Genomic DNA, 25,127 nt, shown 5'->3' with positions numbered 1-25,127 from the left:
GGCCACTGATTGAGAAATAACTTTTTCGTGGCACAAGAGCAGCACCTAGTGGCTTGAGTTTCAAATTACACAATCAAGGTTGACAGTTTTACCTTAGGCAAGTCCCTTCGTTTTTGTTTCTAGAACAAAGGTAGACTAGCAGATTTTCATTAGTAACATAGAATAAACCAACTTATTATTATAAATTATACTGTATATTACAGTTTATGGAGAAATGGAAGAAAATAGGGGACCATATTTTTCAGAGTTACATAGTATATTCAGGGAAAGGTCATTCAGCAGAGGAAGATTTATATTTCATTTATTAGAAAAAGAGAGGTGGGGGAGAGAGAACAAGAGAATGGATGCACCAGGGCCTCTAGCCACTGAAAATGAACTTCAGACACATGTGCCACCTTGTACATCTGGCTTACGTGGGTACTGGGGGCTGAACCTAGGTCCTTAGGTTTTGCAAGCAAGTACCTTAGCCACTATGCAATCTCTCCAGCCCAGCAGTGGGAATTTTAATCCTGGGTATCAGAACACATTGTGGACCAGAAGAGAGCAAACAAGAATGGGACTCCAGGGCCTATGGCATAGATACCTGTGGTGCCTGGGAACTTCACCCAGAACGAGCAGAAGAAATGATGGGCACAGTTCTAAGGAGAGGCATTGTTTTCCAGGGTGCAGACTACAATTATATGTCCCATCGTGCTAATCTAAAGGGACGTATCTTGAGGACCAGATTGCGTCTTCTAGGGGCCCTGATAATGAGGGAAAGTTTTGTAAGGCTCTCACAGTGCTCAAGGAGTACCTGTCTCATGTGGATAATCCCTTAAGACCAACTTGAAAAATGAGAAAGGGGGATGGAAAGATTTCTTAGTGGTTAAAGGAGCTTGCTTACAAAGCTTAATGGCTTGGGTTCAGTTCTCCAGTTAGTACCCACATAAAGCCAGATGCATGTGTCTGGAATTCGTATACAGTGATAGGAGCCCTGGTGTACCCATACTCTCTCTCTTTCTGTCTGTCTCTTTCTCAAATAAATAAATAAAATAAAATGTCAAAAATGAGAAAGGTTGGGTCTAGGGAGATGGCTCAGTGATTAAAGGCACTTGCTTACAGACTCTGCCAGCCTGGGTTCAATCCTCTAGTACCCACATAAAGCCAGATGAACAAAGTGGTACATGTGTCTAGACTTTGCAGCACCAAGAGGCCCTGGTGTGCCATTCTCCCTCTCTTTCACATAAATAAAAATCTTTTTAGGGCTGGAAGGATGGCTTAGCCATTAAGGCACTTGCCTGCGCAGCCTAAGGATCCAGGTTCGATTTTCCAGATCCCATATAAGCCAGATGCACATGATGGTGCATGCATCTGGAGTTCCTTTGCAGTGGCCAGAGGCCCTGGTGTGCCCATTTTCTCCCTCTCTCACTAAGTAAATAAAAATGAAATTAAAATAAGTTTTAAAAGTATTTTTAAAAGGAGAAAGGTTTATTTAGTACATGAGATTTCCTAGGCTGTAGTGCATTAGAATTGGAGAGGGATGTTTCTTGCAAAGAAGAAAAAATATTTGGAAAATTATCAAATAGTTTTTCTTTACCTTAGGCCCACAAATACTGTTTCTTTTTTTTTTTAACCTCTAGGGTCATTTTTTTTTTTGTCTCTCCTGTCTCTCAGAATATAATAACTTAGAAATTGAAACTTGCTTTAAAAACATTATGTGTGCTCGCTTCGGCAGCACATATACTAAAAATTGGAATGATACAGAGATTAGCATGGCCCCCGTGCAAGGATGACACGCAAATTCGTGAAGCGTTCCATATTTTTGATCAAAAATATCTAGGCTTGCAAAGGAACAGAAAAAAAACACCTGCACTGAAAGAAAGCAGCTGATAGACACTGATGAGCTAGCCCCAATGATGGGTTTAAGACCCAGTGATGTCCCAGCAGTTCTTAGGAAGAAGTTTGGTGTCTTGATGGACATGCAAGACCTGATGTTTGAAGAGATGAAGGAAGCCATTAGAAATGATCTGAAAGAAATGCTAGAAAAAAGTACAATGCCTGCCATGAAGAATTCAAAGAACAGGAAAAGGTGGCAAGAAGTAAAAGATTTAGCTTCACAAAAGCCAGAGTTGGTAGAGAAAGTAGAGATTCCTAAAGTAGATGAGGACATGGAGAATATGTCCTTGAAAAGAAAAGAGAGAATGAAACCAAGTGGAAAATTAAACAAAGCTAAAAACATTATGTGACAGAATATCTTTAGTGTGTGTGCAGTCTGCACGTGTGTGTACAGGTACACATACCATTGTGCATGTGCTGTGGAGGCCAGAGGAAACTGTCAGGTGGCATCCTCCTCTGTTGCTCTTTCACCTCATTTCCTTGAGACTTTTTCTCTCACTGAAACTGGAGCTGTTGGGTTTGGGTCCGCCTGGCTGACCCAGGAGCCCCACTGATTCTTCTGTCTCCACCCCACTCGTGGCACTGGAGTGGCAGGCATGTGTGGCCACGATTGACTGTTTTCATGTGCTATGGATGGAGTTAGGTCCTCATGCTTGCATGGCAAATGTGTTTACCCATAGGACCATATTCCCAGCCCCTAAAATATCTTTTTTTATTTTGACAGCATTCTTACATGAGACTTACATCCATTTTAAAGTGTGCAATTCAGTGCTCCCAAATATAGTCATTGTGTTGTGTACCTGTCACAACCTGTTAGTTGCAGTTAATCCAGTCTTCCCTCTTCTCCATCTCCATGGATTTGCCTCTTCTATGTATCTCATAAATGAATCATAAAATATGTGTGGCTACTTTCTTTAACATGTTTCAAAAGTTGCATCTATGTTGTAGCATATAATAGTGCTTAATTCATTTTTATGGCTGAATCACATCACACCGTATAAATAGATCATCACATTTTGTTTATCCATTCATCAATTAATTAATTAATTAATTTGAGTATTTCTCACTTTCTACTGGTTGTGAATAATGCTGCTTGTGAACATTTTTGTGTGGAAACATACATGTTTAATTCTCTTGGGTATATTTCAAGTGTAGAAACACTGAGTCGTATGGTAGCACTGTTTGACTCGTGTGTGTGTGTGTGTGTGTGTGTGTGTGTGTGTGTGTGTGTGTGTGTTTGAGGCAGGATTTCACTGTAGCCCAAGCTGACCTGGAATTCATTATGTAGTCTCAAGCTGGCCTCAAACTCATAGCTATCCTCCTACCTCTGCCTCCCAAGTGCTGGGATTAAAAGCATGCTCCACCACACCTGAGCGAGAGAGAGAGAGAGAAAGAGAGTGAGAGAGAGAGCGAGGTAGGGAGAAGGAGAGAGAGAGAGAGAGAGAGAGAGGGAGAGAATGGGTGTGCCAGGGCCTCTGGCCCCTGCAAACAAACTCCTGATGCATGTGCCACCTTGTGCATCTGGCTTTACGTGGTTAATTCAGGTCCTTATGCTTTACAGGCAAGCAAACCAGTGAGCCATCTCTCCAGTCTCCTGTTTGACTTATTTTTTTTTTTTTTGTACTAAAAAATTGAACTCCGTTCTCTTTGCACATGTTAGGCACATATTCTACAACTAAGCTACACCTTTTGTTTTTTGAGACAGGGTCTTATGTAGACCAGACTGGCCTTAAATTTAGAATCCTTCTGCTTTAGCCATACTGAGATTACAGACTGAATAACAGCTCATTGTATAGACAGACCACATTGTTTATCCATTCACCATACCTGCTTCTGTTTAACTCTCTGAGTAACTTCCTAACCATTTTCTAGGCTGCAACATTTTATGACCCTGCCAGCACTGCAATCATTCCAATTTCTTCACATCTTCATCAATAATTGTTTTTTTTTTCATATGTGTGTACATGTATAGAGGCCAGAGGTTAACATTGGGTGTCTAACTTGATTGCCTTCAACCTTTTACTAAGGTAATGTCTCTCACTTGGGGGCCCTTTTTTTTTTTTTTTTTCAAGGTAGGATCTCACTGTAGCCCACACTGACCTGGAATTCACTATGTAGTCTCAGGGTGGCCTCAAAATCACAGAGATCCTTCTACCTCTGCCTCCCAAGTGCTGGGATTAAAGGCACATGCCACCACGCCCCTGGCAAGGTCTCTCACTTGAATCCAGAGTTACCAGTTTACTTCCGTCTATGCCTCCTGAGCACTGGGATTAAGCAGGCTGCCACGCCCACCCGGTATTTACGTGGGGTGAAAATCTGAGCTACAGTCTTCACACTTGCACAGCAAGTGCTGTACGGACTGAACTGCCCCCTCAGCCCTTGTTTATTTTTTCATTGTCATCTCATAGGGATTTTAATTTGCATTTGTAATGAATGATCATCTTGAGTGTCTTCTGTGCTTATAGATCTTCTGCTTGGTTTCTAGTTTTTATTTTATTTTTTACTTTTTATTTTAGGGACAGCAAGCGAGAGACAGAAAGAGAGAGAGAATTGGGTTGGAGGGCCTCATCCACTACAAACTCCAGACGCTTGTGCCACCTAGTGGTCATGTGTGACCTTGAGCTTGTTTCACATTTTTTTTCGGGGCAGGTGGGGTCAGGGTTGAGGTAGGGTCTCACTCTAGCCCAGGCTCACCTGGAATTCACTTTGTAGTCTCAGGGTGGTCTTGAACTCATGGCGATTCTCCTATCTCCACCTCCCCAGTGCTGGGATTAAAGGCGTGTGCCACCACACCTGGCTGCCTCACCTTTGTGTATCTGGCTTATATAGGATCTGGAGGGTTGAACTTGGGTCCTTAGGTTTCGTAGGCAAGCGCCTTAACCGCTAAGCCATCTTTCCAGCCCTTCTATTTAGTTTTTTTTTTAATTGGGCTACTTTGTTGTTATGAGTTATTTTTTAATTTTTTTAAATTTTATTTATTTGAGGGGGGGGAGGAAGATAGAGAATGGGCAACCAGTGTGGCAAGGTTCCAAAATGCTACATATATACATAATGTGCCTGTAACTTCCCAGGTTTGGCCTCCGCCATTTACTGAGCACTGACTTACCCTGTGTAAGGAACGCTATGAGCTCTGTAGAGACAGGGACATGATGAACCTTATCTTTCAATGGATTTAAGGAGTAGAAACGCACACATGCACTACAATGAGCAGTGCCATGCCGAGTGAACTTCTGAACCTGGGGAGTGGCAGACAGTGCATAAGTGTGTGCAGATGCTGGGAAAGACTTCTGTGAGCTGCTGGAAGGTCCACAGAAGAAGGCAGCCTTGAAGGCTGGAGGCTGGGGAGGGAGAGTAAAGACCCAAGGTGAAGAGGGAATTGCAGGTGGAGGAAGACACCTCTGTGAAGTCAATGAAGCCACCAGGCATAGACCTAGGGCTCATCCAGTTTCTGCAAAACTCACTTGCGACTTCTAATTTTCTAAGCAGGTGACCCCAGAGAGAAGGGACTCAGCACAGCGCACTGAGGACGCACTTGAGAAGAGCAGTGCACAGTTCCTTGCAGGTAAGGCTTTAGCTTTTCAGGGAAGCTGTCAGACTGACATCAGAGAAGTGAAAACATGGCTTCAAGCGTTCAAACCATCCTGTTGCACTTTTGGCCATGACACTTTCTGGGATGTGGTTGGCTTCCACTGCTACTGTGGGTCTTCTTTTCTGTTTGCATGTGTATTTGTGTGTGTGCCCATGTGCATGTGCCCATCAGCAGCTCCTGCCCCTGCAAACACTTTTGCCACTTTTTTTTTTTGTTGTTGTTGTTTTGTTTTGTTTTTCAAGTTTTGTTTTTCATCACTCCGGTACAGTCTGACCTAGAATCCACTATGTAGTCTCAAGGTGGCCTCAAATTTATGGTAATCCTCCTACCTCTGCCCCCCAAGTGCTGGGATTAAAGGCGAGCACCACCTCTCTGGGCTTCATGCCACTTTTTGCATCTGGCTTTAGGTAAATGCTGGGAACTTAATCCCAGACGAGCAGGTTTTGCAAACAGGTGCCTTTAACTGCTGAGCATCTCCTGACCTTGTTATTGTGGATCTTACAGCAGGCATTCCTGCTCCAAAGCTGTGTGATGGTAATACACTTTTTTAAAAGTAAATTTTATTTGCTTAGTGAGTGTGTGTGCAGATACACATGTGTGGAGGTCAGAAAACAACTCTTGGGTTGGCCCTTGCTTTCCACTGCCTTCATTGTAGGCAGGCTAGGATTCCAGAAGCCCCCACAACCTATAGGTTTCATGTGGGTTCTGGTCAGAGTTACACAGCAAACATTATATCCACTGAGCAATCTTCCCAGCTGGACTAGAAATTTGTTTTGTGTGTGTGTGTGAAAAAGAGGTTTATTTTGGCTTACAGGCATGAGGGAGAAGCTTCACGATGGCAAAAAAAATGATGGCATGAGCACAGGGTGGGCATCACCCCCCTGGCCAACATAAGGTGTACAAGCAACAGAAGAGTGTGCCAAACACTAGCAAGGGGAAACTGGCTATAATAACCATAAGCCCGCCCCCAACAATGCACTGCCTCCAGGAGGTGTTAATTCCCAAATCTTCATCAGCTGGGAATGTAGCATTCAGAACACTAAGTTTATGGGGGGGGACACCTGAATCAGACCACCACAGTGTGCCAGGGCCTCTTGCCACTATAAACAAACTCCAGATGCACTGGGGAACTAAACCTAGGCCAGCAGACTTTGCAAGTGTCTTTAACCACTGAGCCATCTCCCCAGCCCTGAATTTTTTTTTAATTTTTATTAACATTTTACATGATTATAAAAAAAAATCCCATAGGAATTCCCTCCCTCCCCCCGACACTTTCCCCTTTGAAATTCCATTCTCCATCATATTACCTCCCCATCTCAATCATTGTACTTACATATATACAATATCAACCTATTAAGTACCCTCCTCCCTTCCTTTCTCTTCACTTTATATCTCCTTTTTAACTTACTGGCCTCTGCTACTAAGTATTTTCCTTTTCACGCAGAAGCCCAGTCATCTGTAGCTAGGATCCACATATGAGAGAGAACATGTGGCGCTTGGCTTTCTGGGCCTGGGTTACCTCACTTAGTATAATCCTTTCCAGGCCCATCCATTTTTCTGAAAATTTCATAACTTCATTTTTCTTTACCGCTGAGTAGAACTCCATTGTATAAAGTGCCACATCTTCATTATCCACTCATCTGTTGAGGGACATCTAGGCTGGCTCCATTTCCCAGCTATTATAAATTGAGCAGCAATAAACATGGTTGAGCATGTACTTCTAAGGAAATGAGATGAGTCCTTTGGATATATGCCTAGGAGTGCTATAGCTGGGTATATGGTAGATCAATCTTTAGCTGTTTTAGGAACCTCCACACTGATTTCCACAATGGCTGGACCAGGTTGCATTCCCACCAGCAGTGTAGAAGGGTTCCTCTTTTTCCTCATCCCCGCCAACATTTATGATCATTTGTTTTCATGATGGTGGCCAATCTGACAGGAGTGAGATGGAATCTCAATGTAGTTTTAATCTGCATTTCCCTGATGACTAGTGACGTAGAATATTTTTTTAGATGCTTATATGCCATTCGTATTTCTTCCTTTGAGAATGCTCTATTTAGCTCCAAAGCCCATTTTTTGATTGGTGTGTTTGATTCCTTATTATTTAACTTTTTGAGTTCTTTGTATATCCTAGATATTAATCCTCTATCAGATATATAGCTGGTGAAGATTTTTTCCCATTCTATAGGTTGCCTCTTTGCTTTTTTCACTGTGTCCTTTGCAGTGCAAAATCTTTGTCATTTCATGAGGTCCAAGTGATTAATCTGTGGTTTTATTGCCTGAGCAATTGGGGTTGTATTCAGAAAGTCTTTGCCAAGGTCAATATGTTGAAGGGTTTCCCCTACTTTTTCCTCTAGCAGTTTCAGAGTTTCAGGTCTGATGTTAAGGTCTTTAATCCATTTTGGACTTAATTCTTGTGCATGGTGAGAGAGAAGAATCTATTTTCATCCTTCTGCAGATATATATCCAGTTTTCCCAGCACCATTTGTTGAAGAGGCTGTCTTTTCTCCAATGAGTATTTTTGGCATTTTTATCGAATATCAGGTGGCTATAGCTACCTGGGCTTACATCTGGGTCCTCTATTCTGTTCCACTGATCTACATGTTTGTTTTTGTGCCAGTACCATGCTTTTTTTGTTACTATGGCTCTGTAGTATAGGTTAAAATCAGGTATGGTGATGCCACCAGCCTTATTTTTGTTGCTCAGTATTATTTTAGATATTCGAGCTTTTTTGTGATTCCAAATGAATTTTTGGATTGTTTTTTCTATTTCCATGAAGAATGCTTTGGAATTTTGATAGGGATTGCATTAAATGTGTAGATTGCTTTAGTAAGATTGCCATTTTCACAATATTGATTCTTCCAATCCAGGAACAAGGGATGTTTCTCCACTTTCTAGTTTCTTCTGCAATTTCTCGCCTGAGTGTTTTAAAGTTCTCATTGTAGAGATTCTTTACTTCCTTGGTTAGGTTTATTCCAAGGCACTTTATTTTTTTTTTGATGCAATTGTGAATGGGAGTGATTTTCTGATTTCATCCTCTGTGTGTTTGTTGTTAGCATATATGAAGGCTACTGATTTCTGTGTATTTATTTTGTATCCTGCTACATGGCTGTAGGTTTTTATCAGCTCTAACAGTTTGCTAGTAGAGTCTTTAGGGTCCTTTATGTATAGAATCATGTCATCTGTAAATAATGATAACTTGATCTCTTCCTTTCCAATTTGTATCCCTTTTATGTATGACTCTTGCCTTATTGCTATGGCTAAGACTTCCAAAACTATATTAAATAAAAGTGGGGACAGTGGACACCCTTGTCTTGTTCCTGATTTTAGTGGAAAAGCTTCCAGTTTTTCCCCATTTAGTAATATGTTGGCTGTAGGCTTGTCATAAATAGCTTTTATTATATTGTGATATATTCCTTCTATTCCCAGTCTCTGTAGGACTTTTATCATGAAGGGATGTTGGATTTTGTCAAATGCTTTCTCTGCGTCCAATGAGATGATCATGTGATTTTTGTCCTTCAACCCATTTATATAATGTATTACATTTATAGATTTGTGTATGTTGAACCATCCCTGCATCTCTGGGATAAAGCCTACTTGGTCAGGGTGAATAATCTTTTTGATATACTCTTGTATTCTGTTTGCCAATATTTTGTTGAGAATTTTTGCATCTATGTTCATGAGGGAGATTGGTCTGTAATTTTCTTTTATTGTTCTGTCTTTGCCTGGTTTTGGTATCCGGGTGCTGCTGGCCTCATAGAAGGAGTTTGTTAGAATTCCTTCTTTTTCTATTTCCTGGAAAAGCTTAAGAAGCAATGGTGTTAGCTCTTCCTTAAAGGTCTGGTAAAATTCAGCAGTGAATCCATCTGGGCCTGGGCTTTTTTTAGTTGGGAGATTATTGATAACTGTTCGGATCTCCATGTGTGTTATAGGTCTATTTAAGTGATTAATCTCATTTTGATTTAATTTAGGTAGGTCATATAAATCAAGGAAATTATCCATTTCTTTCAGATTTTCATACTTTGTGGAGAATATGCTTTTATAGTATGTCCCTAAGATTTTTTAATTTCTCTGGAATCTGTTGTGATGTTATCTTTTTCATCTCTGATTTTATTAATTTGTGTCTCTTCTCTCTTTCTTTTGGTCAGATTTGGTAAGGGTTTATCAATCTTGTTTATCCTTTCAAAGAACCAACTCTTTGTTTCATTAATTCTTTGGATTGTTTTTTTTTTTTTGTTTGTTTCTATTTCGTTAATTTCTGCCCTAATCTTTATTATTTCTTCCCATCTACTGATTTTTGGTTTGCCTTGTTCTTCTTTTTCCAAGGCTTTAAGGTGAAGCATTAAGTCGTTTTACTTGCGACCTTTCTAATTTCTTTTTTTTTTTTAATTTTTATTTATTTGTTTGAGAGCGACAGACACAGAGAGAAAGACAGATAGAGGGAGAGAGAGAGAAGGGGCGCACCAGTGCTTCCAGCCTCTGCAAACAAACTCCAGATGCGTGCGCCCCCTTATGCATCTGGCTAACGTGGGACCTGGGGAACCAAGCCTTGAACTGGGGTCCTTAGGCTTCACAGGCAAGCGCTTAACCGCTAAGCCATCTCTCCAGCCCTCTAATTTCTTAATATAGGCACTTAAGACTATAAATTTACCTCTTAGAACTGCCTTCATTGTGTCCCAGAGATTTTGATATGTTGTGTTCTCATTATCATTTGACTTTATAAATTTTTTGATTTCCTTCTTGATTTCTTCATTGACCCACTCATCATTTAGTAGTGTATTGTTTAGTTTCCATGATTTTGTGTATGCTCTATAGCCTTTCTTGCTACTAATTTGTAGTTTAATTCCATTGTGGTCAGATAGAATGCAAGGAATTATTTCAATTTTCCTGAATTTGTTACGATTTTCTTTGTGTCCTAATATATGGTCTATTTTAGAGAATGTTCCATGTGCTGCTGAAAAGAATGTATATTCTGCAGCCTTTGGATGAAATGTCCTGTATATATCTGCTAGGTCCATTCCTTCTATGACCTCATTTAGTCCAGATGCCTCTCTGTTTATTTTTTCCTGGGATGACCTGTCAATTGATGAGAGTGGGGTGTTAAAGTCACCCACCACCACTGTGTTTGGTGTTATCTGTGACCTTAGTTCTAATATAGTGTTTGTTTGATGAATTTGGGAGCCCCCATCTTAGTTGCATAATGTTTAGGATTAGACTAGAAATGTCTTTTTTTTTTTTTTTTTTTACTAGAAATTTCTGACCCAGTCTGTGCAGGTACTGCATGTGTGAGAGCTGCACATGACGGGGCAGTGCTGAGTCCAGTCAGAGCCTTCCCAGCTCTGCTCGGTGGTCAGTAGATAGGCCTAGAGCTCTGCCTCGTTGTGGTCACCACTGTTTTTGTTGTTGTTTGGTTTTTCAAGGTAGGGTCTCACTCTAGCCCAGGCTGAGCTGGAATTCACTATGTAGTCTCAGGCTGGCCTCGAACTCACAGTGATCCTCCTACCTCTGCCTCCTGAGTGCTGGGACCGTTCTGTTTTGAACCCCGAAGCTGCTCCTGGGCGTAAACACTGCCTCAAGTTTGCGGTGTGTTCAGATGTCAAGTTAATTATTCTGAAGTTTTTCCTTCACATTTGCCCCACTTCAGCACATAAGGAACAGCAGCAGAAAGTTTAACAACAGTTCTCCCATTTAGTCACTAGCAGGTGCCAGGTACCAACCTGGAGCTATTAAAGTGTACTAATGCTCACAGTTCTCAACATAGTCCTAGGAAGTAGAGGCACTATTGTTATTCTCACTTAAAGATGAGGAAATTGAGGGTAAGAGATGTCATAAACTTACCTACAATCACACAGCTAGAAAATGACAGAGCTAGAATTCAAATCCAGGCAGCTTAGCTTTGGTCTATCTCTGGAAAAGCCAACATAACTAACAGTGCTATCCTCCTGTAGGTCTTGAGTCTTATTATGTTTGTTTGAGGGGGAGCAGAGGAAGAGAATATGGGTGCACCAGGGCCTCTAGCCACTATGAGCTCCAGACACATGCGCCACCTTGTGCATCTGGCTTATGGGGATCCTGGGGAATTGAACCTGGGTGCTTTGGCTTTGCAGGCAAGCACCTTAACTGCTAAGCCCTCTCTCCGCCCCCTTAGTCTTTTAAACAAAGCAGCTCTGGATTTGAGGGAATGTGGGGGCTGTGACTTCAGTTTCAAGCCTCTAATGACAGTGCCCTTTTCTAGGGCTACAACTACAATATGCTGCATGCTGCTAAAGATGGGTTCCTGACTCCTTCTGTCATTTAGGCCATGTTCTAAGTGTTGTGGGGACCATTGCTGGTAAAAAGAATTCTGCAGGGAAGACAATTTAGATTTGGAGACTTTTTATAGAAGCATGCAATCCAGTATTGATGCAGTGAGAGGCAAGAGAGTATTTTGTTTTAAGTAACAGGTATTTCAGTAACTTCTGTGACCCCTGTGCTCCTCCACAGATCTTACCTCACTTAGCCTTACAGGGACCCTCTGGGTGGCACTGATTCTCTCCCAGTGAGAAAACCCAGGCTCAGAGGTCTGGTAGGTGGTATAGCAAGAAGAGAGGCTGATTTTTTCATCTGCTGCCTCCAAATCCCATGCTTTCTCCACTGTGCAAAGTAAGTTCAAATCTAGATGCTTACAATCTGAGGAGGCACTGCCATCAAAGTGTTATAGTTGTTCTGCCCTGCAAACCTGCAACTGTCACTGCCACGCATTCTTGCCTGATGGGCAACTCTGTGAAAGAAAAATCACTAGGCAGCTGTACTGCCACTGTACCTCTGTGGTCCATTCACTCAACAGCCTTTGGTTTGTCAATCCTGTCCCTTATTTTTCTGGCTCTATCCCCTAGTGGTTTATTCTATCCTTTTAAAAATCTACCCAGAATCAAGACCTCTGATTTAGCTTCCTACTTCATATTTGGTGATTTCTCAGTATTTCTCCTACTGAAGAGCCCTGTCCTTAATGGGGATCCATCCCCTTGGGCTCAGGATGACATCAGCCTGCCTGCTTTTGATGACCCTGTCAGTTATCAAGAGTTCTTTTCCCTCAGCAGGTCAGTCTCATTTCTTCAGAAGGAAACCTCCCAAGATCTTACTTCTCCACTTAATCTCTATCCCTCTCCATGTGGAGCTGCCATTGGTACTTCAGTATCTTTTTTCTTTTCTTTCTTTTTTTTTTGTAATCTCTTCTTGCACCCTGGGTCAGCTGCTCTTATTTGAGTCTATCATTCACAGCACCGCAGATCTAGTTTTTCACATCTGAAATCTTAGATTCATTTGGGTGGCCTCTCATTCTCATGTCCCACATCCAGTTCATCACTATGTTTGTCAGTTTGGCCCAATGAATGTCTGCCACACCTCCATCTCCACTACTTCCACCTCTCCTACTTCTAGTTTTGGCATAAATAAGCCAATCTTTGACATCTTGCTATTCCTTAAAGTTTTTCAGTGGCTTCTTGTTTGCTGCAGATATGTGTTTCTCAGAAATCTCAGATTTCTACAGACTCCACGAATTCATCTTCTTGGATGTCCTACCTTGAATTTTATGTAGGATTTTTTTTTTTTTTTTCTTCGAAGTAGGTCCTCACTCTAGCCTAGGCTGAGCTGAAATTCACTATGTCTTCTCAAGCTGGCCTCAAAGTCACAGCAATCCTCTTACCTCAGCTTCAGTGATAGAATTAAAGGCATGAGCTACCACACGCAGATATGTAGGATTTATTTTTTATTAGCATTTTCCATGATTATAAAAAAAATTCCATGGTAATTCCCTCCCCCCCCCCACTTTCCCCTTTGAAATTCTATTCTCCATATTACCTCCACATGTAGGATTTTTTAATACTTTAAAAACTATTTTATTTATTTGAAAGAAGCAGATAGAAAGAGAATGGGCACACCAAGGCCTCCTGCCTTTGCAAATGAACTCCTGACTCATGTGCCACTTTATGCACCTGGTTTCACATGGGTACTCGGAAATTGAACCAAAGCCATCAGACTTTGCAAACAAGTGCCTTTAACCATTGAGCTGTCTCTCCAGGCCCCCTTTTATGCTTTTGCATAAAAGTTCATGCAAACAATTTTCAATATGGAGTTTATTTTCTCTCCATTGTCTCTTGCATATTTCTCTTTATTTTCCAAACTCAGCTCAGCACCTCCTCTTCACCTCCCCCACAGTTGAAACAGTTTCCATCTCTGATCCACTCCTGGGCTTTATACTCTCTACTACATCCCTCCCAGCACCTGTTAGTTCTCCCAGGGAAAAGTTCATTCACTGATCTACATCCCCAGGACATGCTTAGGAAAGATCCAAGGACCCAAAGGTGCTTTACATTAGTACAAGTAAGGGGCTGTGATGTAGCTCAAACATAGAGCTAATCTTACTTGCATATCAAGGCCCTGGATTTGATCCCTAGCGCTGGAAACAATTTTTTCCCCCCACAAGTAAATCTGTTAAGAAAGTGGCTGGGCCTGGTGGCACACCCTCGGGAGGCAGAGGTAGGAGGATTGCCATGAGTTCGAGGCCACCCTGAGACTACATAGTGAATTCCAAGTCAGTCTGGGTTACAGTGAGACCCTACCTCAGAAAACAGAAAGAAAGGAGAAAGAAAACTAGGGAGCTGAGATGGCTCAGTGATTAAAGGTGCTTGCTTGCAAAGCCTGCTTGCTCGGGTTCGATTCTGCAGCCACCCAAGTAAAGGCAGATGAGCGTTCCGTTGCAGCAGCAGTGGATCCAGGAATTGTACATATGCACAAATAAAAAAGTTGAAAATTAGGAACGCTAAAGCTGGGCATGATGTTGCACTTCTGTTAGGGAGGTTCTGTTGGGAGGTTGAGGGAGAAGGATCAGGAGTTTGAGGCCAGTATGGGTTACATGAGACTTTGTCATATAAAGGAGGAAAGGAAGAGGGAGAGCAAGAAAGGAAGAGAAAGGGAGGGAGGGGAGGGGGAGGAGGGAGGGAGAAGGAAGAGAAAGAGAAGATAGAAGCTGCTGCTGGTAGTGCCCAGTGTAACAGTGAACACGCAGTTGCTTTCTGTCTGAGGAATCTCAGTTTGGCAGAAAGGAGCTTGAAATGCAATCTGCATGAACAGTCTGTGTGTGGAAAGTCACAGGTGCACTGCCAAAGCTTAATTCGGGTGGCATAGAGACAGGCCTGGAGCTGCAAAGCTTTGATGTGGAAGAACCTTGAAGACTGGGACAGGGCGTGCGAGCTACCTTCGAGCTGTGCCCATCTCCTCTGCCTCACGGCTCTTTGTAGCACAGGGCCAAGGGAGATAGCTGACAAAGAGCTTGTTTCCTCCTAGACACGGGCGGGCAAGTAGACAAGAAGAAGCTCAAGAGCAGCTTCCGCCAGGGCGCAGAGGAGATGCACTCTGCCCGAGACCTGGGCCCGCCGCAGGCCACCGTGCGCCGCCTGGAGCCCCCCGCGGCCTCCCTTACAGCGAGCGGAGGGCAAGCCCGCGCGGCAGCGGGCGAGGCCAGCCTCGGGAGCAGCCTGGAGGTAACCCGACGAGCGCGGGGGGGAGGCGCGGGATCCGGGCCGCTGTCCTGGAGCGCTCACCGTGACCCGCTTCGCTTCCACAGGACACGCTGTGGCTGCAGGAGGTCTCCAATCTGTCGGAGTGGCTGAGTCCTGGCCCCAGGCCCTGAGTCTCGGGCGTGGGTGGTGGGGGGTCAGGAGGCCGCGCGAGGTGTGTGTACTCGGTGGTTTAATAAAGATGCTCCTCGCGAACCGCGTCCGCTTCTGTGCAGAGGGCGGGGCGCGGCGGGGCCGGGAGCGCGCGCGCCGCCTACGTCATCCGCGCTCCCGCGCGGTCGCGTCACTGGTACGCGCCGCAAGTCCGGGCGCGATGGCGGCGCTGGGCGGGGACGGCTTGCGCCTACTGTCGGTATCGCGGCCGGAGCGGCAGTCGGAGTCAGCAGCACTGGGCGGCCCGGGCCCCGGGCTGTGCTGCTGGGTGTCCGTGTTCTCCTGCCTCAGCCTTGCCTGCTCGTACGTGGGCAGTCTCTACGTGTGGAAGAGCGAGCTGCCCAGGTGCGGGGGCTGCGCTCGGTCGGAGCCCGCGCCCGCGCGGGGCGGGGCTGCGGGCGGAGCTTGGGCTAACGGGGGTGGGGCCGCGGCGGCAGGTGGTGGCCGCAGACCTGTAGAACCATCGGTCCCGTTCTTAGGGACCACCCGGCTGTCATCAAGAGGCGCTTCACCAGTGTCCTGGTGGTCTCCAGTCTCTCGCCTCTCTGCGTGCTACTGTGGAGAGAACTCACCGGCATCCTGGTGCGAAGGAGGCGGGGCAAAGACAACCAGGGAGCGGTTTCAGGGGTTTTGTGGGAGGGAACAACACTCATGACCCCTTTCCTGTGGCTTAGCCAGGCACATCCCTGCTCACCCTGATGGGCTTCAGACTGGAGGGCATTTTCCCCGCAGCTCTACTGCCTTTGCTGCTGACCATGGTGAGTTCTGCTTTCTTTCCCCCCCTGCACTTTTTTTCCCCTACAGGTTTTAGCTGCCAGGAGACAGAAATTGTGGTATGGCCTTCTTGTACGTATGAGAGGAAACTTGTAAGAAGATAGTAGTCTCCTGAGGCTGGCCAAGGGCAAATATCTGGGCAAGGTCAGTAGATAATAGCAAGTCTTTCATTTGATTTCTGTTGTCTTTTTGTCGTTAGATCCTTTTCCTGGGCCCCCTGATGCAGCTCTCTATGGATTGTCCATGTGACCTGGCAGATGGGCTGAGGGTTGTCTTAGGTAAGTCTTTAAGGCAGAGGGCGAAAATTGTACCAGTCATTGGAGAAAGGAGTCAGCGAGATATGTTCTCTGTGGGTGTCTTCTCATCAGTAAAATAGAATCATATTTCTTGGGTGGCCTGTTAGATGTTTATGGCACCTAAGGACACCAGTCAGAATTCATAATGGTACTTGGTACGAGCCAAAGAATATCTTCCACTGCTTCCCCAAAGAACTGGCCTTGGTTAGATCTTAGTGACTCCAGAATTTACTGCTAGGCTACCTGACCTCATCTGCTAATGCCTGTCATCTCAGGACACTGTTGTACACTGGTTATGGTAGTTCACCCCTTTCCCCACTCTTGTTCTTGGGAGTGTTTATCCTGGGCAAAGTTGTGGGAGAAGGGTCACTAGGGTCCTGCGACTAGTAATTAGGCACTCATTCCTCATCCTGAATCTATATCCTAGCTCCTCGCTCTTGGGCCCGCTGCCTCACGGACATGCGTTGGCTGCGGAACCAAATTATTGCACCCTTGACGGAAGAACTGGTGTTCCGGGCTTGTATGCTGCCCATGTTAGCACCGTGCACAGGTCTAGGTCCTGCAGTGTTCACCTGCCCACTCTTTTTCGGAGTTGGTAAGTCTAATCTGGTCCTGCTCAGATATTCTCAGCAGAAGGGCTAAAATTTAGGCTGGGGATGAAGGGTTTCCCTAGAGGGAAGGCCATGATGGATACAAAGTGGTTCTCATCATTCTTCCAGCTCATTTTCACCACATTATTGAGCAGCTGCGTTTCCGCCAGAGCAGCATTGGCAGCATCTTCCTGTCTGCAGGTGAGGCCTGGAGAGCTTGTGTGGGGCAGTCCTGGGTTGGGGTGTGTTAGGATACCCCTGACAGCAGAAAGAACTGGGAACAGAGGACTGTAGTATTGGAGGGGAGTTGGAGGGCCGGAGCAGGCAGCACTACACCAGTGGAAAAGGGATGGCCTTTGGCTGATGGGTGTGCAGTGCAGGGTGGGGTGGGCATGCAGGTGTGGTCACTCGCAGCCTCCCCGTCTCCAGCGTTCCAGTTCTCCTACACAGCTGTCTTCGGTGCCTACACTGCTTTCCTCTTCATTCGCACAGGTTGGTCTTCAGTCTCTCACAGTCTCCAGGGGTTCGGGAATCCACAGGAGTGGGTGGGAGAAGGGGAATATTTTGTTTGTTCTAGGAGGGACAAGAAGTTTCTTCTACAACAGTTCTTGAGGCAGGGCCCTCAGCTTGGTAAGGTCTGAGAGGTGGAAGCAGAGGCCATGTTGTGCAGGCAGATGGGTATTGGGTGTGGATCATTGGGCTCATGGATTCAGGAAATGAGGGTCACTAGCCTCAGAAGGCTTAGGGATGGTGGAGGGCTGATACATGACCTGCACTGTCTCCCCCCTCCCCAGGACACCTGATTGGGCCCGTTCTCTGCCACTCCTTCTGCAATTACATGGGCTTCCCTGCTGTCTGTGCAGCCCTGGAGCATCCACAGAGGTGGCCACTGCTGGCAGGCTATGTCCTGGGTGTGGGACTCTTTCTGATTCTGCTCCAGCCCCTCACGGATCCCAAGCTGTACGGCAGCCTTCCCCTGTGTGTGCTTTTGGAACGGGCAGGAGACTCAGAAGCCCTCCTGTGCTCCTGACCTTCACTCCTGTGTACACTCCAGTGAACTCTCATGGGCCTCCGTCCCCTCCCTATCAAGGGGTACTGCAAGGGAGGGGCTGGCTGGGGGTCCCCGAGATCTCAGGAATTTTTGTAGGGGATCGAAGCCAGAGCTAGTTGAATCCCAGGGACCACAAGAAAAGAACAGGCTATCTAAAGGGTGCAGCCAGAAGTGAGGGGCAGGAGGCAAGCCCTGGGAGCTGTGTGCGCCCTCACTTTGGACTGCTGCTTCCTTTTAGCTCCTCTGCCCCCCTCTGCCTCTGAAAAGCTGCTCGGGGTGGGTTTATTTATAATACCCCTCCCCCTAAACTTCCCAGGGTTTTCTCATTGTCTTTTTGCATTAGGACTTTGTATTGGGATATTAAAGAGATTTAACTTGGGTAATACGGCCTTTGACACTTAAGAATCGGTCTGTTTGGATTTGGGGGAAGGACTCCAGGCAGCTCATGAGAATATGCCTATTCCCTTGGGGTTACTATGACTACTAACCTGGGCAGTCAAGCCTGGCAGGCAGTTCCCAGCAGTAGTGGGTGAGGTGGGGGCCTTTGGCTGCCAAAGCTGTGGCTTACTCTTGTCTGAGCCCTGCCCCAAGTCCCAGCACAGATGAATCTGAGATTGGAGGTATCCAGGTCATGCTGAGGCCTACACCTTTGCTATCAGTCAGAGGGTGGGGCTCATGGCCCTAACCCAGCAGTGGAGCCCCCAGTGTCTTCTGGTAAGGTGAGGAATTGGCTGTGGGACCTCTTCCAGAAACTCAATGTCATTCCACATGAGGAAGGAGGTCCAGAAAGGGACAGGAACCTGCTGTGAGTCAACTCATTCTACCTGGGCTGTTACTACTGTGCCTGATCCAGCCCCTAGAGGAATTTGAGACAAAAAAAAAAAAAAAAAGCTACAGCCCTAGGAATAGCAGGGACCCTGCCAAGCAATATGGTAATTCAAGGTCCTTTTTTAGAACCTTCTAGTGTTATACCTACCCCTCACCTTACTCTTAGAATGGCTTTGATTTCCTTAGTTGATTTTTTTTAAATGTCCTTTTAAGCCACTTTCCACATTCAGGGAGATCAGTGGCTACAGAAAAGGTACTGGACATGCTCCTTCAGGTCATCCCTGCGTTGGCTGCAGCTACACCACGTTCACGTAGGTCGGAAGCACAGCATCGTAGTTGTGCACCTACCTCCATGGGGAGCTCTTTCCCCCAAGCCTGGGTAGCTGGGGGGGGGGGGTGCAAGGGTAATAGTGACCTGTTGTAAAGGTACACTTGTGATCCTGGGTTCAGACAAGTAAGAAGCCCAAGCACAGTGTGACTTGCCTTTGCCTGAGGTCAGGTACCTGTTCTGTGTACCCTGAGAACACTGGGTTTACAAGCTAGCTGGGTACAAGTATTTACTTCCTGCCTGATCCCCCTTGGGGCCCAGGGAGTCTGGGCTCTGCCTTCCCCCTTCCTGAGTCCAGTATTTCTTTCATAGTCCCCTTTTCACTCTTGAGCTGCCTATCCACCTCTGCCTATTGTCTAACCCACGCCAGTGGGTGGGCAGGAAGCAACCAGGACTACTGTCTCCCATACAGTTAGGGGATTACCTAGGCTCAGGACTCTCCTGAAGGCTGGTTGTGCAGACAGCCTTATAGCCTAAGTACTGGCAGCAAGCTGTCTGCCCTGTCACCTTTCCTGAGGGTCCCTCACTGCTAACATTGTATCTATTTGCACTTAATCCTGAACTCACCAGATGTGAAGTCGGCTCCATATTATAGAAAATAAACTAGTCAGGCGTGTTGGTCCACATCCCAAATTCCAGCACTTGGACGGCAAATTTGAGAACAGCCTAGGCTACACACAGACCCTGTCTCTTAAGTATCAGTCAATAAAATTATAAAACAGTAAATCAGCAGGGCTGGAAAGCAGGTCTGCCAACAGCCTGGATTTGAACCCTCTCTACCTCTTTCATAAGTGTGGATATCTGAACAAATCATCTAACCCTGTTGTGACTTGATTCTACTCCATAAGATAACTGAAAGTTGATTCTTGAGTTAGGACAATGGAATACAAATGGACCTATCTGGGCTGTTTATGTATAAATACTCAGTAATGCCATACCCAGGGCTACAATTAACATTCTTGTTACTTTTCAGGGACTAAAAGGTAACTGATCTGCCTGGTGTGGAGGTACATGCCTTTAATCCCAGGACTTGGGAGGCAGAGGTAGGAGGATTGTCATGAGTTCAAGGCTACCCTGAGACTACAGAGTGAATTCCACATCAGCCTGGGCTACAGAGACCCTACCTCCAAAAAAAAAAAAAAAAAAAAGAAAGAAAGAAAAGAAAAAGAAAGAAAGACCTGCTCACAGAGCCCATGCAGAGTTTGAGACAGGCCTACCCTCTCTGCTCCAGGCTGGGGGCAGTGCTGTGGTAGAGTAGATTGCACAGACCTAGTGTGGAGGCAGGGGAAAGCCAGTTTTATTGAATAGATTTCCCAGACCTGAAGCTTAGATCTTCCCTCTCCCCAGGAGGAAGGACCTCCAACATCTTTCCTCCAGGCCCCAAGGCCACTTGTTCTACCACCTTTAGTCTCCCACAAGGAGAAGACCCGTATTTGGCAAGAGATGAGTAATGTGAACAACTGTCCGCCAGTAGCGAAAGGACAAATGGGTAAAGGGAATGGATTGTTGCAGGTGATGTGTCCGTTGTCCCATGGGACAGGATTTCGAGGGCCAGGCCTTCCTGCCCTCAGGCACTGGCTGGCATGGGCCTGCCCTGGCAGCACAGCTTCTGTTGAAGGCTTGGGTTGGGGGCGGCCAGGCTACCAGGCTAGGGCAAGATCACTCAATCTCCAAGATGAGGTCATCACCTTCCAGTGTCATGTCCTTGGTCACATGGACCTTGCGGACAGTCCCCTCCATGGGCGAAGTCACCACAGTCTCCATCTTCATGGCACTGAGCACACAGAGGGGCTGGCCCTTAGCCACCTTGGCTCCTGCTGCCACCTTGATGTCTATCACCTTGCCAGGCATGGGTGCCCCTATTTGGCCTTTCACATCCTTCAGAGCCTTGGGGTGGAAATGCATTTCCTGCAGAAGGCAGAGGAGACGTGAGATACCAAGTAAGGCCCATCCCTACCACCCTGCTAGCCCTGGGGAAACCATACCTTCATAGCTTGAGTGTCCTTAACCAAGATGGACCGTAACTGCCCATTGAGTTCAAAGAAGACCTGCCTCTGGCCAGCTCGGTTCAGGTCACTCACAGCCAGGGCTTTGATGTGCAGTGTCTTGCCCCGTTCGAGTTCCACCTGCAGAAAATACACCAGGGCCAGAGCAGGGAAGGAAGTCAGGAGAGCAGGCCCCAAACTCTGGACCCCGGCCCCAGGGGGAGTCCATCCTGTCTCAACTCCTCACATGTAAAGGCCTAGCTCCTGGTCTCCAAGGGTCCCTTCTGCTCAAAAAGCTCCTGAGACCACAGAGCCTGGGCAGAGCTGAGTGTAGACAAGCACCAGAACTACTGACCTCGAACTCCTCTGCAATTTTGGGTCCTTGCAGAAAGAGACGGGTATTGAGGCTATCCAGGGGGCCAAATGTGGCTGTGAAGTCCTTGAATTGGGTGAAGACATCAGGGTACATGGCTGCTGAGAGCACATCCTCTGGGGTCACTTCCTCCCCATGCCTCTCTATCAGCTCCTTCTCCAGTGCTTGTAGGTTCAGGGGAGGGAGAGAGGCTCCAGGCCGCCCCTCTATCCTTGGTAGGTCCTTTAGCACCTGAGGAGCAAAGCAGACAGGGTCAGGCCTGGTTCTTGCACCCAGTTCCCACCTTACATCATGCTGGGCCTTCCCTACCTTAGAGCGAAAGGGCTCAGGGAACCCCCCATGGGGAACCCCAATGTAGCCCTGCAGGAACTCCACCACGGAGCGAGGGAAGGACAGCTCTTCTGCTTGAGCTTCAGCATCTGCCCGGGTCAACCCATTCTGCACCATAAACTGGGCCAAGTCCCCCACAATCTTGGAGGAAGGTGTCACCTGAGGGGAAAGATTTCTAGATATTAGGAGGCCAGTCTCAGAGGCAGGAGTGTGCAGGGCTGTCAGTAAGAGCACTAGCCCTTGCTCACCTTTATCAGGTCACCCAGCATCTGGTTGGCCTCCACATAGGCCTTCTTGACCTCCTTGAACTTGGAGCCAAGCCCCATGCTGTGGGCCTGGAAGTGTAGGTTGGTGTACTGGCCCCCTGGGATCTCATTTTCATACACGTCCGAGTTGCCAGACTTCATGGTAGCCGTGCAGTCAAAGGCTGCGTACAGTCCCCGAGCCCCCTCCCAGTACTCACTGTAGTCGAACACACGCTCCAGGGGCACCTCTGCAGGGAGGCCAGAGTCAGAGAGCTTGACCAGGTGTCTAAAAACTCCTAGGACCTCCTCCAAGGACCCAGACAGCCCAAATCCCATCTCAAACTTGGGTGGGAGAAGAAGGCTAGGCCAGAGTAAGGCCTATAGATTCTAGATGTGCCAGACTCTACTGGGACTGGAGGTGGCTGCAGTTTTGAGAGGGGCATGGCTATGGGCTGCTCCTTCCTACCTGTGTCCAGGGGAGTCCCTCTGGTACAGGCCACCAACGCTCCCATGCTGGGCTGTGAGGTCATCCCAGACATGGAGTCGGCTGCCACATCCACTACATCAGCGCCAGCCTGAGCACAGGCCAGCATGGCTGCCACACCTGCCCCTGACGTGTCATGGGTGTGGATGTGCAGCGGGAGGTCAGGGAAGCGGTCCCGAAGAGAGCTGACCAGCATGGTGCAGGCTGCTGGCTTCAGCAGCCCTGCCATGTCCTAAGGAAGTGCAGAGGAGAGACGGAGAAAGATGGTAAGCAGGGACCTGATGTGTGTTGGTGGAGGCCATGGTGGGCGAGGGCTGAATGGAAGAGACTGGCACGAGGCCCAGGTACCTTGATGCACAGGATGTGAGTGCCAGCTCGTACTAACTCTTCAGCTAAGCCCGTGTAGTACTGCAGTGAGTATTTAGTGCGGCTGGGGTCAGCCACATCGCCTGTGTATGAGATGGCAGCCTCCACCACACCCCCAGCATTGCCTGCTGCTTCCATGCCCAGTAGCATGTTTGGCAAGTAGTTGAGGGAGTCAAAGACCCGGAAGACGTCCATGCCGTTCTCTTTGGCCACTTCACAGAACCTGATGGGGGAGAAACCAGAGGTGAGTCCTACCATACCCCACCATGCCCTATAGCTCCATGGCCTGAACCTCTGGCCTCTGCTCACCTCCAGGGCTCCTCCTGTCCTTCTTGTACTTCCTTCTGGTCCCTGGCCTGTACTAGAGTCCCTAGGGAATGAAGTCTGGCCTGGCAGGAGAGAGTGAGCCTCAACAAGGCCTTCTCCAAGGGAGCCTGGGCTGGGTAGAGGAGCCTCAGAGGCACTGGGCAGAGCTGGCTCCTGTGCTAGTCACATGTCATGTTGTCTTCAGCCTGCCCCAGCCTGTAAGATCAGTGAGGTTGTCTGCTTTGCAGGCTGTGGATGAGAGCACTAAACAAAAGCCCTAAGGCCTAGTCCTACCCAGCTCCACGCCATGTCTCCTGAGTCTCTAATGCTATGAGCTACCTTCAATCCTGCCAGAACAACTGCTATGCCACTTCCAAACGGCAGCCTCTGTGAGGTGTGGCTACACACAGTGTTTTCTGCCCACCGCAGAGAGCATAATCCATCACTGTGTGGTCCCACTATGCTGTGTCTGCCCACCCAACCCAGGCTCACTTGAAGACCACGTTGTCAGGGTAGTTTGTGTAGCCCACGGCATTGGCCCCCCGAAGCAGCATCTGGAATGGGATGTTGGGGATGAGCTCCCGGAGCTCCTGCAGCCGCCGCCAGGGGCACTCGTACAAGAAGCGCATGGCAACGTCAAATGTGGCTCCTGCGCGGGGACGGACAGGCTGGTCACTCTGCATGTTATGACGACCCCATGACACCCTGCAGCTCTGTGACAAGCCTCTGGCCTCTCCTCACCTCCAGGGTTCCTTGTGTTCCCAGTGCTGACCCACCAGCCTCTCTCTTGTTGATGCTCTGGGCCGCTCAGGCTCACTTGTGCTCGCTCTGCACCCGCCCTCACAACCTCCCCTCCTCCATGCGGGGTTTAGTTCCTCCCTGCTCCCAAAGTGCTCAGAATGGTGCCTGTGCCCCAGCTCTGCAACCTCAAGCACTCAAGGCCAGCAGGCGCTGGCTGCAGTTGTTTGTGGAGCAAGTAAACACAGTGACCTCTTCAACTGTCACTTTTTGGTTGTCTCATTGTCAACATCTCTAGCTTCTCTCAGTGCCTGGGCCTTTGTGGCTGAACACTCAATTCCTACCAATTCTTTGCAACATCCCAGCCCTCCTCTAGCCTACCTCCCCAGTTCTCTATGCTGAAGAGCTTGTTGAAGCTGTGGGCGACATAGGGTGAAATCTTTTTGAGATCGTGGGTGCGCACACGCGTGGCCAGCAGTGACTGGTGAGCATCCCGGAAAGTCGTGTCCATCAGCAGCAGCCCCTGGTGGTTCCGCACGGCACGAGCAAAGCCCTCTGGGCCCTCTCTCAGGAGTATATCTCGGAACCCAGGCGGAGGTGGGCCTAGGGCAGACAAAGGCATTAACACCCATCCTGCAGGCTCCTGCTTCCTCCTTGAGTAACATGGGTGTCACTCACCTATGGGCACTGCAGGGACCATGGGGTCTACAGGGCTGGGGTTGGCCTTGACAGGAATTGGAGTGGTGGGGCCATTCACCATGACGTGTCCTGTGGAGAGAATGAGCAATAGGTCAGGACAGAATTGAGGGCAGCAATGTGAACAGGCAGACTTGGGGACAGTCCTCCAGGATACCCAGTCTTCCAGTTGCCCTGTCTACTCAGAGCAGGGTCTTTTGGGTCCGGGCAGTGGAGACCTATTTAAGGCCACACGGAGGACCAGAATAAGGGCAGGGCTAAGGGCCTGGGGCCAGGAGTAGGTACAAGGAGGAGAGGAGGGGAGAAGGGCAGTGTGGGCAGACCGAGGTAGTGTAGCAGCTTCTGGGCCCGGTTCTGTGCGGGCCGCAGCTGGAAGAGTTCAGGGTTCTCATCGATGAACTGGGTGTCCACAGTGCCGGACAGGAACTGCTGGTTGTTGAGTACATTCTGCAGGAAGGGGATGTTGGTCTGCAGGACAGAGGTGGATGGGTGTCACTGAACAGTTTGTATGGAGAAGAAAGAAAAGGCTACAGGCACTGTTCTAGAACAGAAGTTTCTAGACC

General features: G+C 47.4%; 3 protein-coding genes and 1 non-coding gene across 13 annotated transcripts in view; 3 read left to right on the top strand and 1 right to left on the bottom strand.

Annotated features, from left to right (window-relative positions):
• C1H11orf80 (chromosome 1 C11orf80 homolog) overlaps positions 1 to 15,216 on the top strand; it is a 98,487-nt gene extending 83,271 nt beyond the window's left edge. For 2 of the 3 annotated variants that reach the window (XM_045148209.1, XM_045148201.1), the window contains 3 exons: positions 5,362 to 5,437; positions 14,789 to 14,985; positions 15,069 to 15,216. In XM_045148209.1, coding sequence (XP_045004144.1) covers positions 5,362 to 5,437; positions 14,789 to 14,985; positions 15,069 to 15,134 — 339 coding nt within the window. In that variant the 3' untranslated portion in view covers positions 15,135 to 15,216. Of the gene's footprint in view, positions 1 to 5,358; positions 5,438 to 14,788; positions 14,986 to 15,068 lie in introns of all 3 variants that reach the window. The other variant, XM_004656476.2, reaches the window with a different exon arrangement.
• Positions 1,699 to 1,803, top strand: LOC123458230. The gene has a single exon (XR_006635527.1). It is a non-coding gene; the product is annotated as a U6 spliceosomal RNA (small nuclear RNA).
• A 113-nt stretch (positions 15,217 to 15,329) lies between the features above and the next one.
• On the top strand, positions 15,330 to 18,268 carry Rce1 (Ras converting CAAX endopeptidase 1). 4 transcript variants are annotated; one of them, XM_045159612.1, is made up of 8 exons: positions 15,330 to 15,519; positions 15,654 to 15,756; positions 15,849 to 15,932; positions 16,148 to 16,226; positions 16,672 to 16,839; positions 16,964 to 17,035; positions 17,233 to 17,326; positions 17,629 to 18,268. In XM_045159612.1, the coding sequence occupies exons 1-8, from the start codon at positions 15,335 to 15,337 to the stop codon at positions 17,999 to 18,001; spliced, it is 1,158 nt and encodes a 385-aa protein (XP_045015547.1). In that variant the 5' UTR covers positions 15,330 to 15,334; the 3' UTR covers positions 18,002 to 18,268. The 4 variants fall into 4 exon arrangements, with proteins under 4 accessions (XP_045015547.1, XP_004656795.1, XP_045015525.1 ...); XM_004656738.2 differs by having other exon boundaries at positions 17,264 to 17,326; positions 17,629 to 18,021; XM_045159590.1 differs by having other exon boundaries at positions 17,249 to 17,326; positions 17,629 to 18,021.
• A 2,048-nt stretch (positions 18,269 to 20,316) lies between these two features.
• The window catches only part of Pc (pyruvate carboxylase), a 147,820-nt gene continuing 143,009 nt past the window's right edge, over positions 20,317 to 25,127 (bottom strand). For all 5 annotated transcript variants that reach the window (XM_004656741.3, XM_045147349.1, XM_045147340.1 and 2 more), the window contains 11 exons: positions 24,888 to 25,032; positions 24,547 to 24,636; positions 24,250 to 24,471; positions 23,623 to 23,779; positions 22,807 to 23,047; positions 22,441 to 22,690; positions 21,978 to 22,222; positions 21,709 to 21,888; positions 21,382 to 21,630; positions 21,027 to 21,167; positions 20,317 to 20,949 (listed from right to left, as the gene is read on the bottom strand). In XM_004656741.3, coding sequence (XP_004656798.2) covers positions 20,701 to 20,949; positions 21,027 to 21,167; positions 21,382 to 21,630; positions 21,709 to 21,888; positions 21,978 to 22,222; positions 22,441 to 22,690; positions 22,807 to 23,047; positions 23,623 to 23,779; positions 24,250 to 24,471; positions 24,547 to 24,636; positions 24,888 to 25,032 — 2,169 coding nt within the window. In that variant the 3' untranslated portion in view covers positions 20,317 to 20,700. The remainder of the gene's footprint in view (positions 20,950 to 21,026; positions 21,168 to 21,381; positions 21,631 to 21,708; positions 21,889 to 21,977; positions 22,223 to 22,440; positions 22,691 to 22,806; positions 23,048 to 23,622; positions 23,780 to 24,249; positions 24,472 to 24,546; positions 24,637 to 24,887; positions 25,033 to 25,127) is intronic.

This window comes from Jaculus jaculus, chromosome 1 (assembly GCF_020740685.1).
Source record: "Jaculus jaculus isolate mJacJac1 chromosome 1, mJacJac1.mat.Y.cur, whole genome shotgun sequence".
NCBI lineage: Eukaryota > Metazoa > Chordata > Mammalia > Rodentia > Dipodidae > Jaculus > Jaculus jaculus.
This window is presented reverse-complemented; position numbering and strand designations above follow the sequence as displayed.

Excerpts from the sequence above, each read along its gene's own strand:
- Rce1 (XM_045159612.1), top strand. The coding sequence starts at position 15,335 with ATGGCGGCGCTGGGCGGGGACGGCTTGCGCCTACTGTCGGTATCGCGG. Across the intron at positions 16,840-16,963 it reads CCCACTCTTTTTCGGAGTTG|CTCATTTTCACCACATTATT; the intron begins GTAAGTCTAATC and ends TCATTCTTCCAG. Across the intron at positions 17,036-17,232 it reads CAGCATCTTCCTGTCTGCAG|GTGTGGTCACTCGCAGCCTC; the intron begins GTGAGGCCTGGA and ends GTGGGCATGCAG.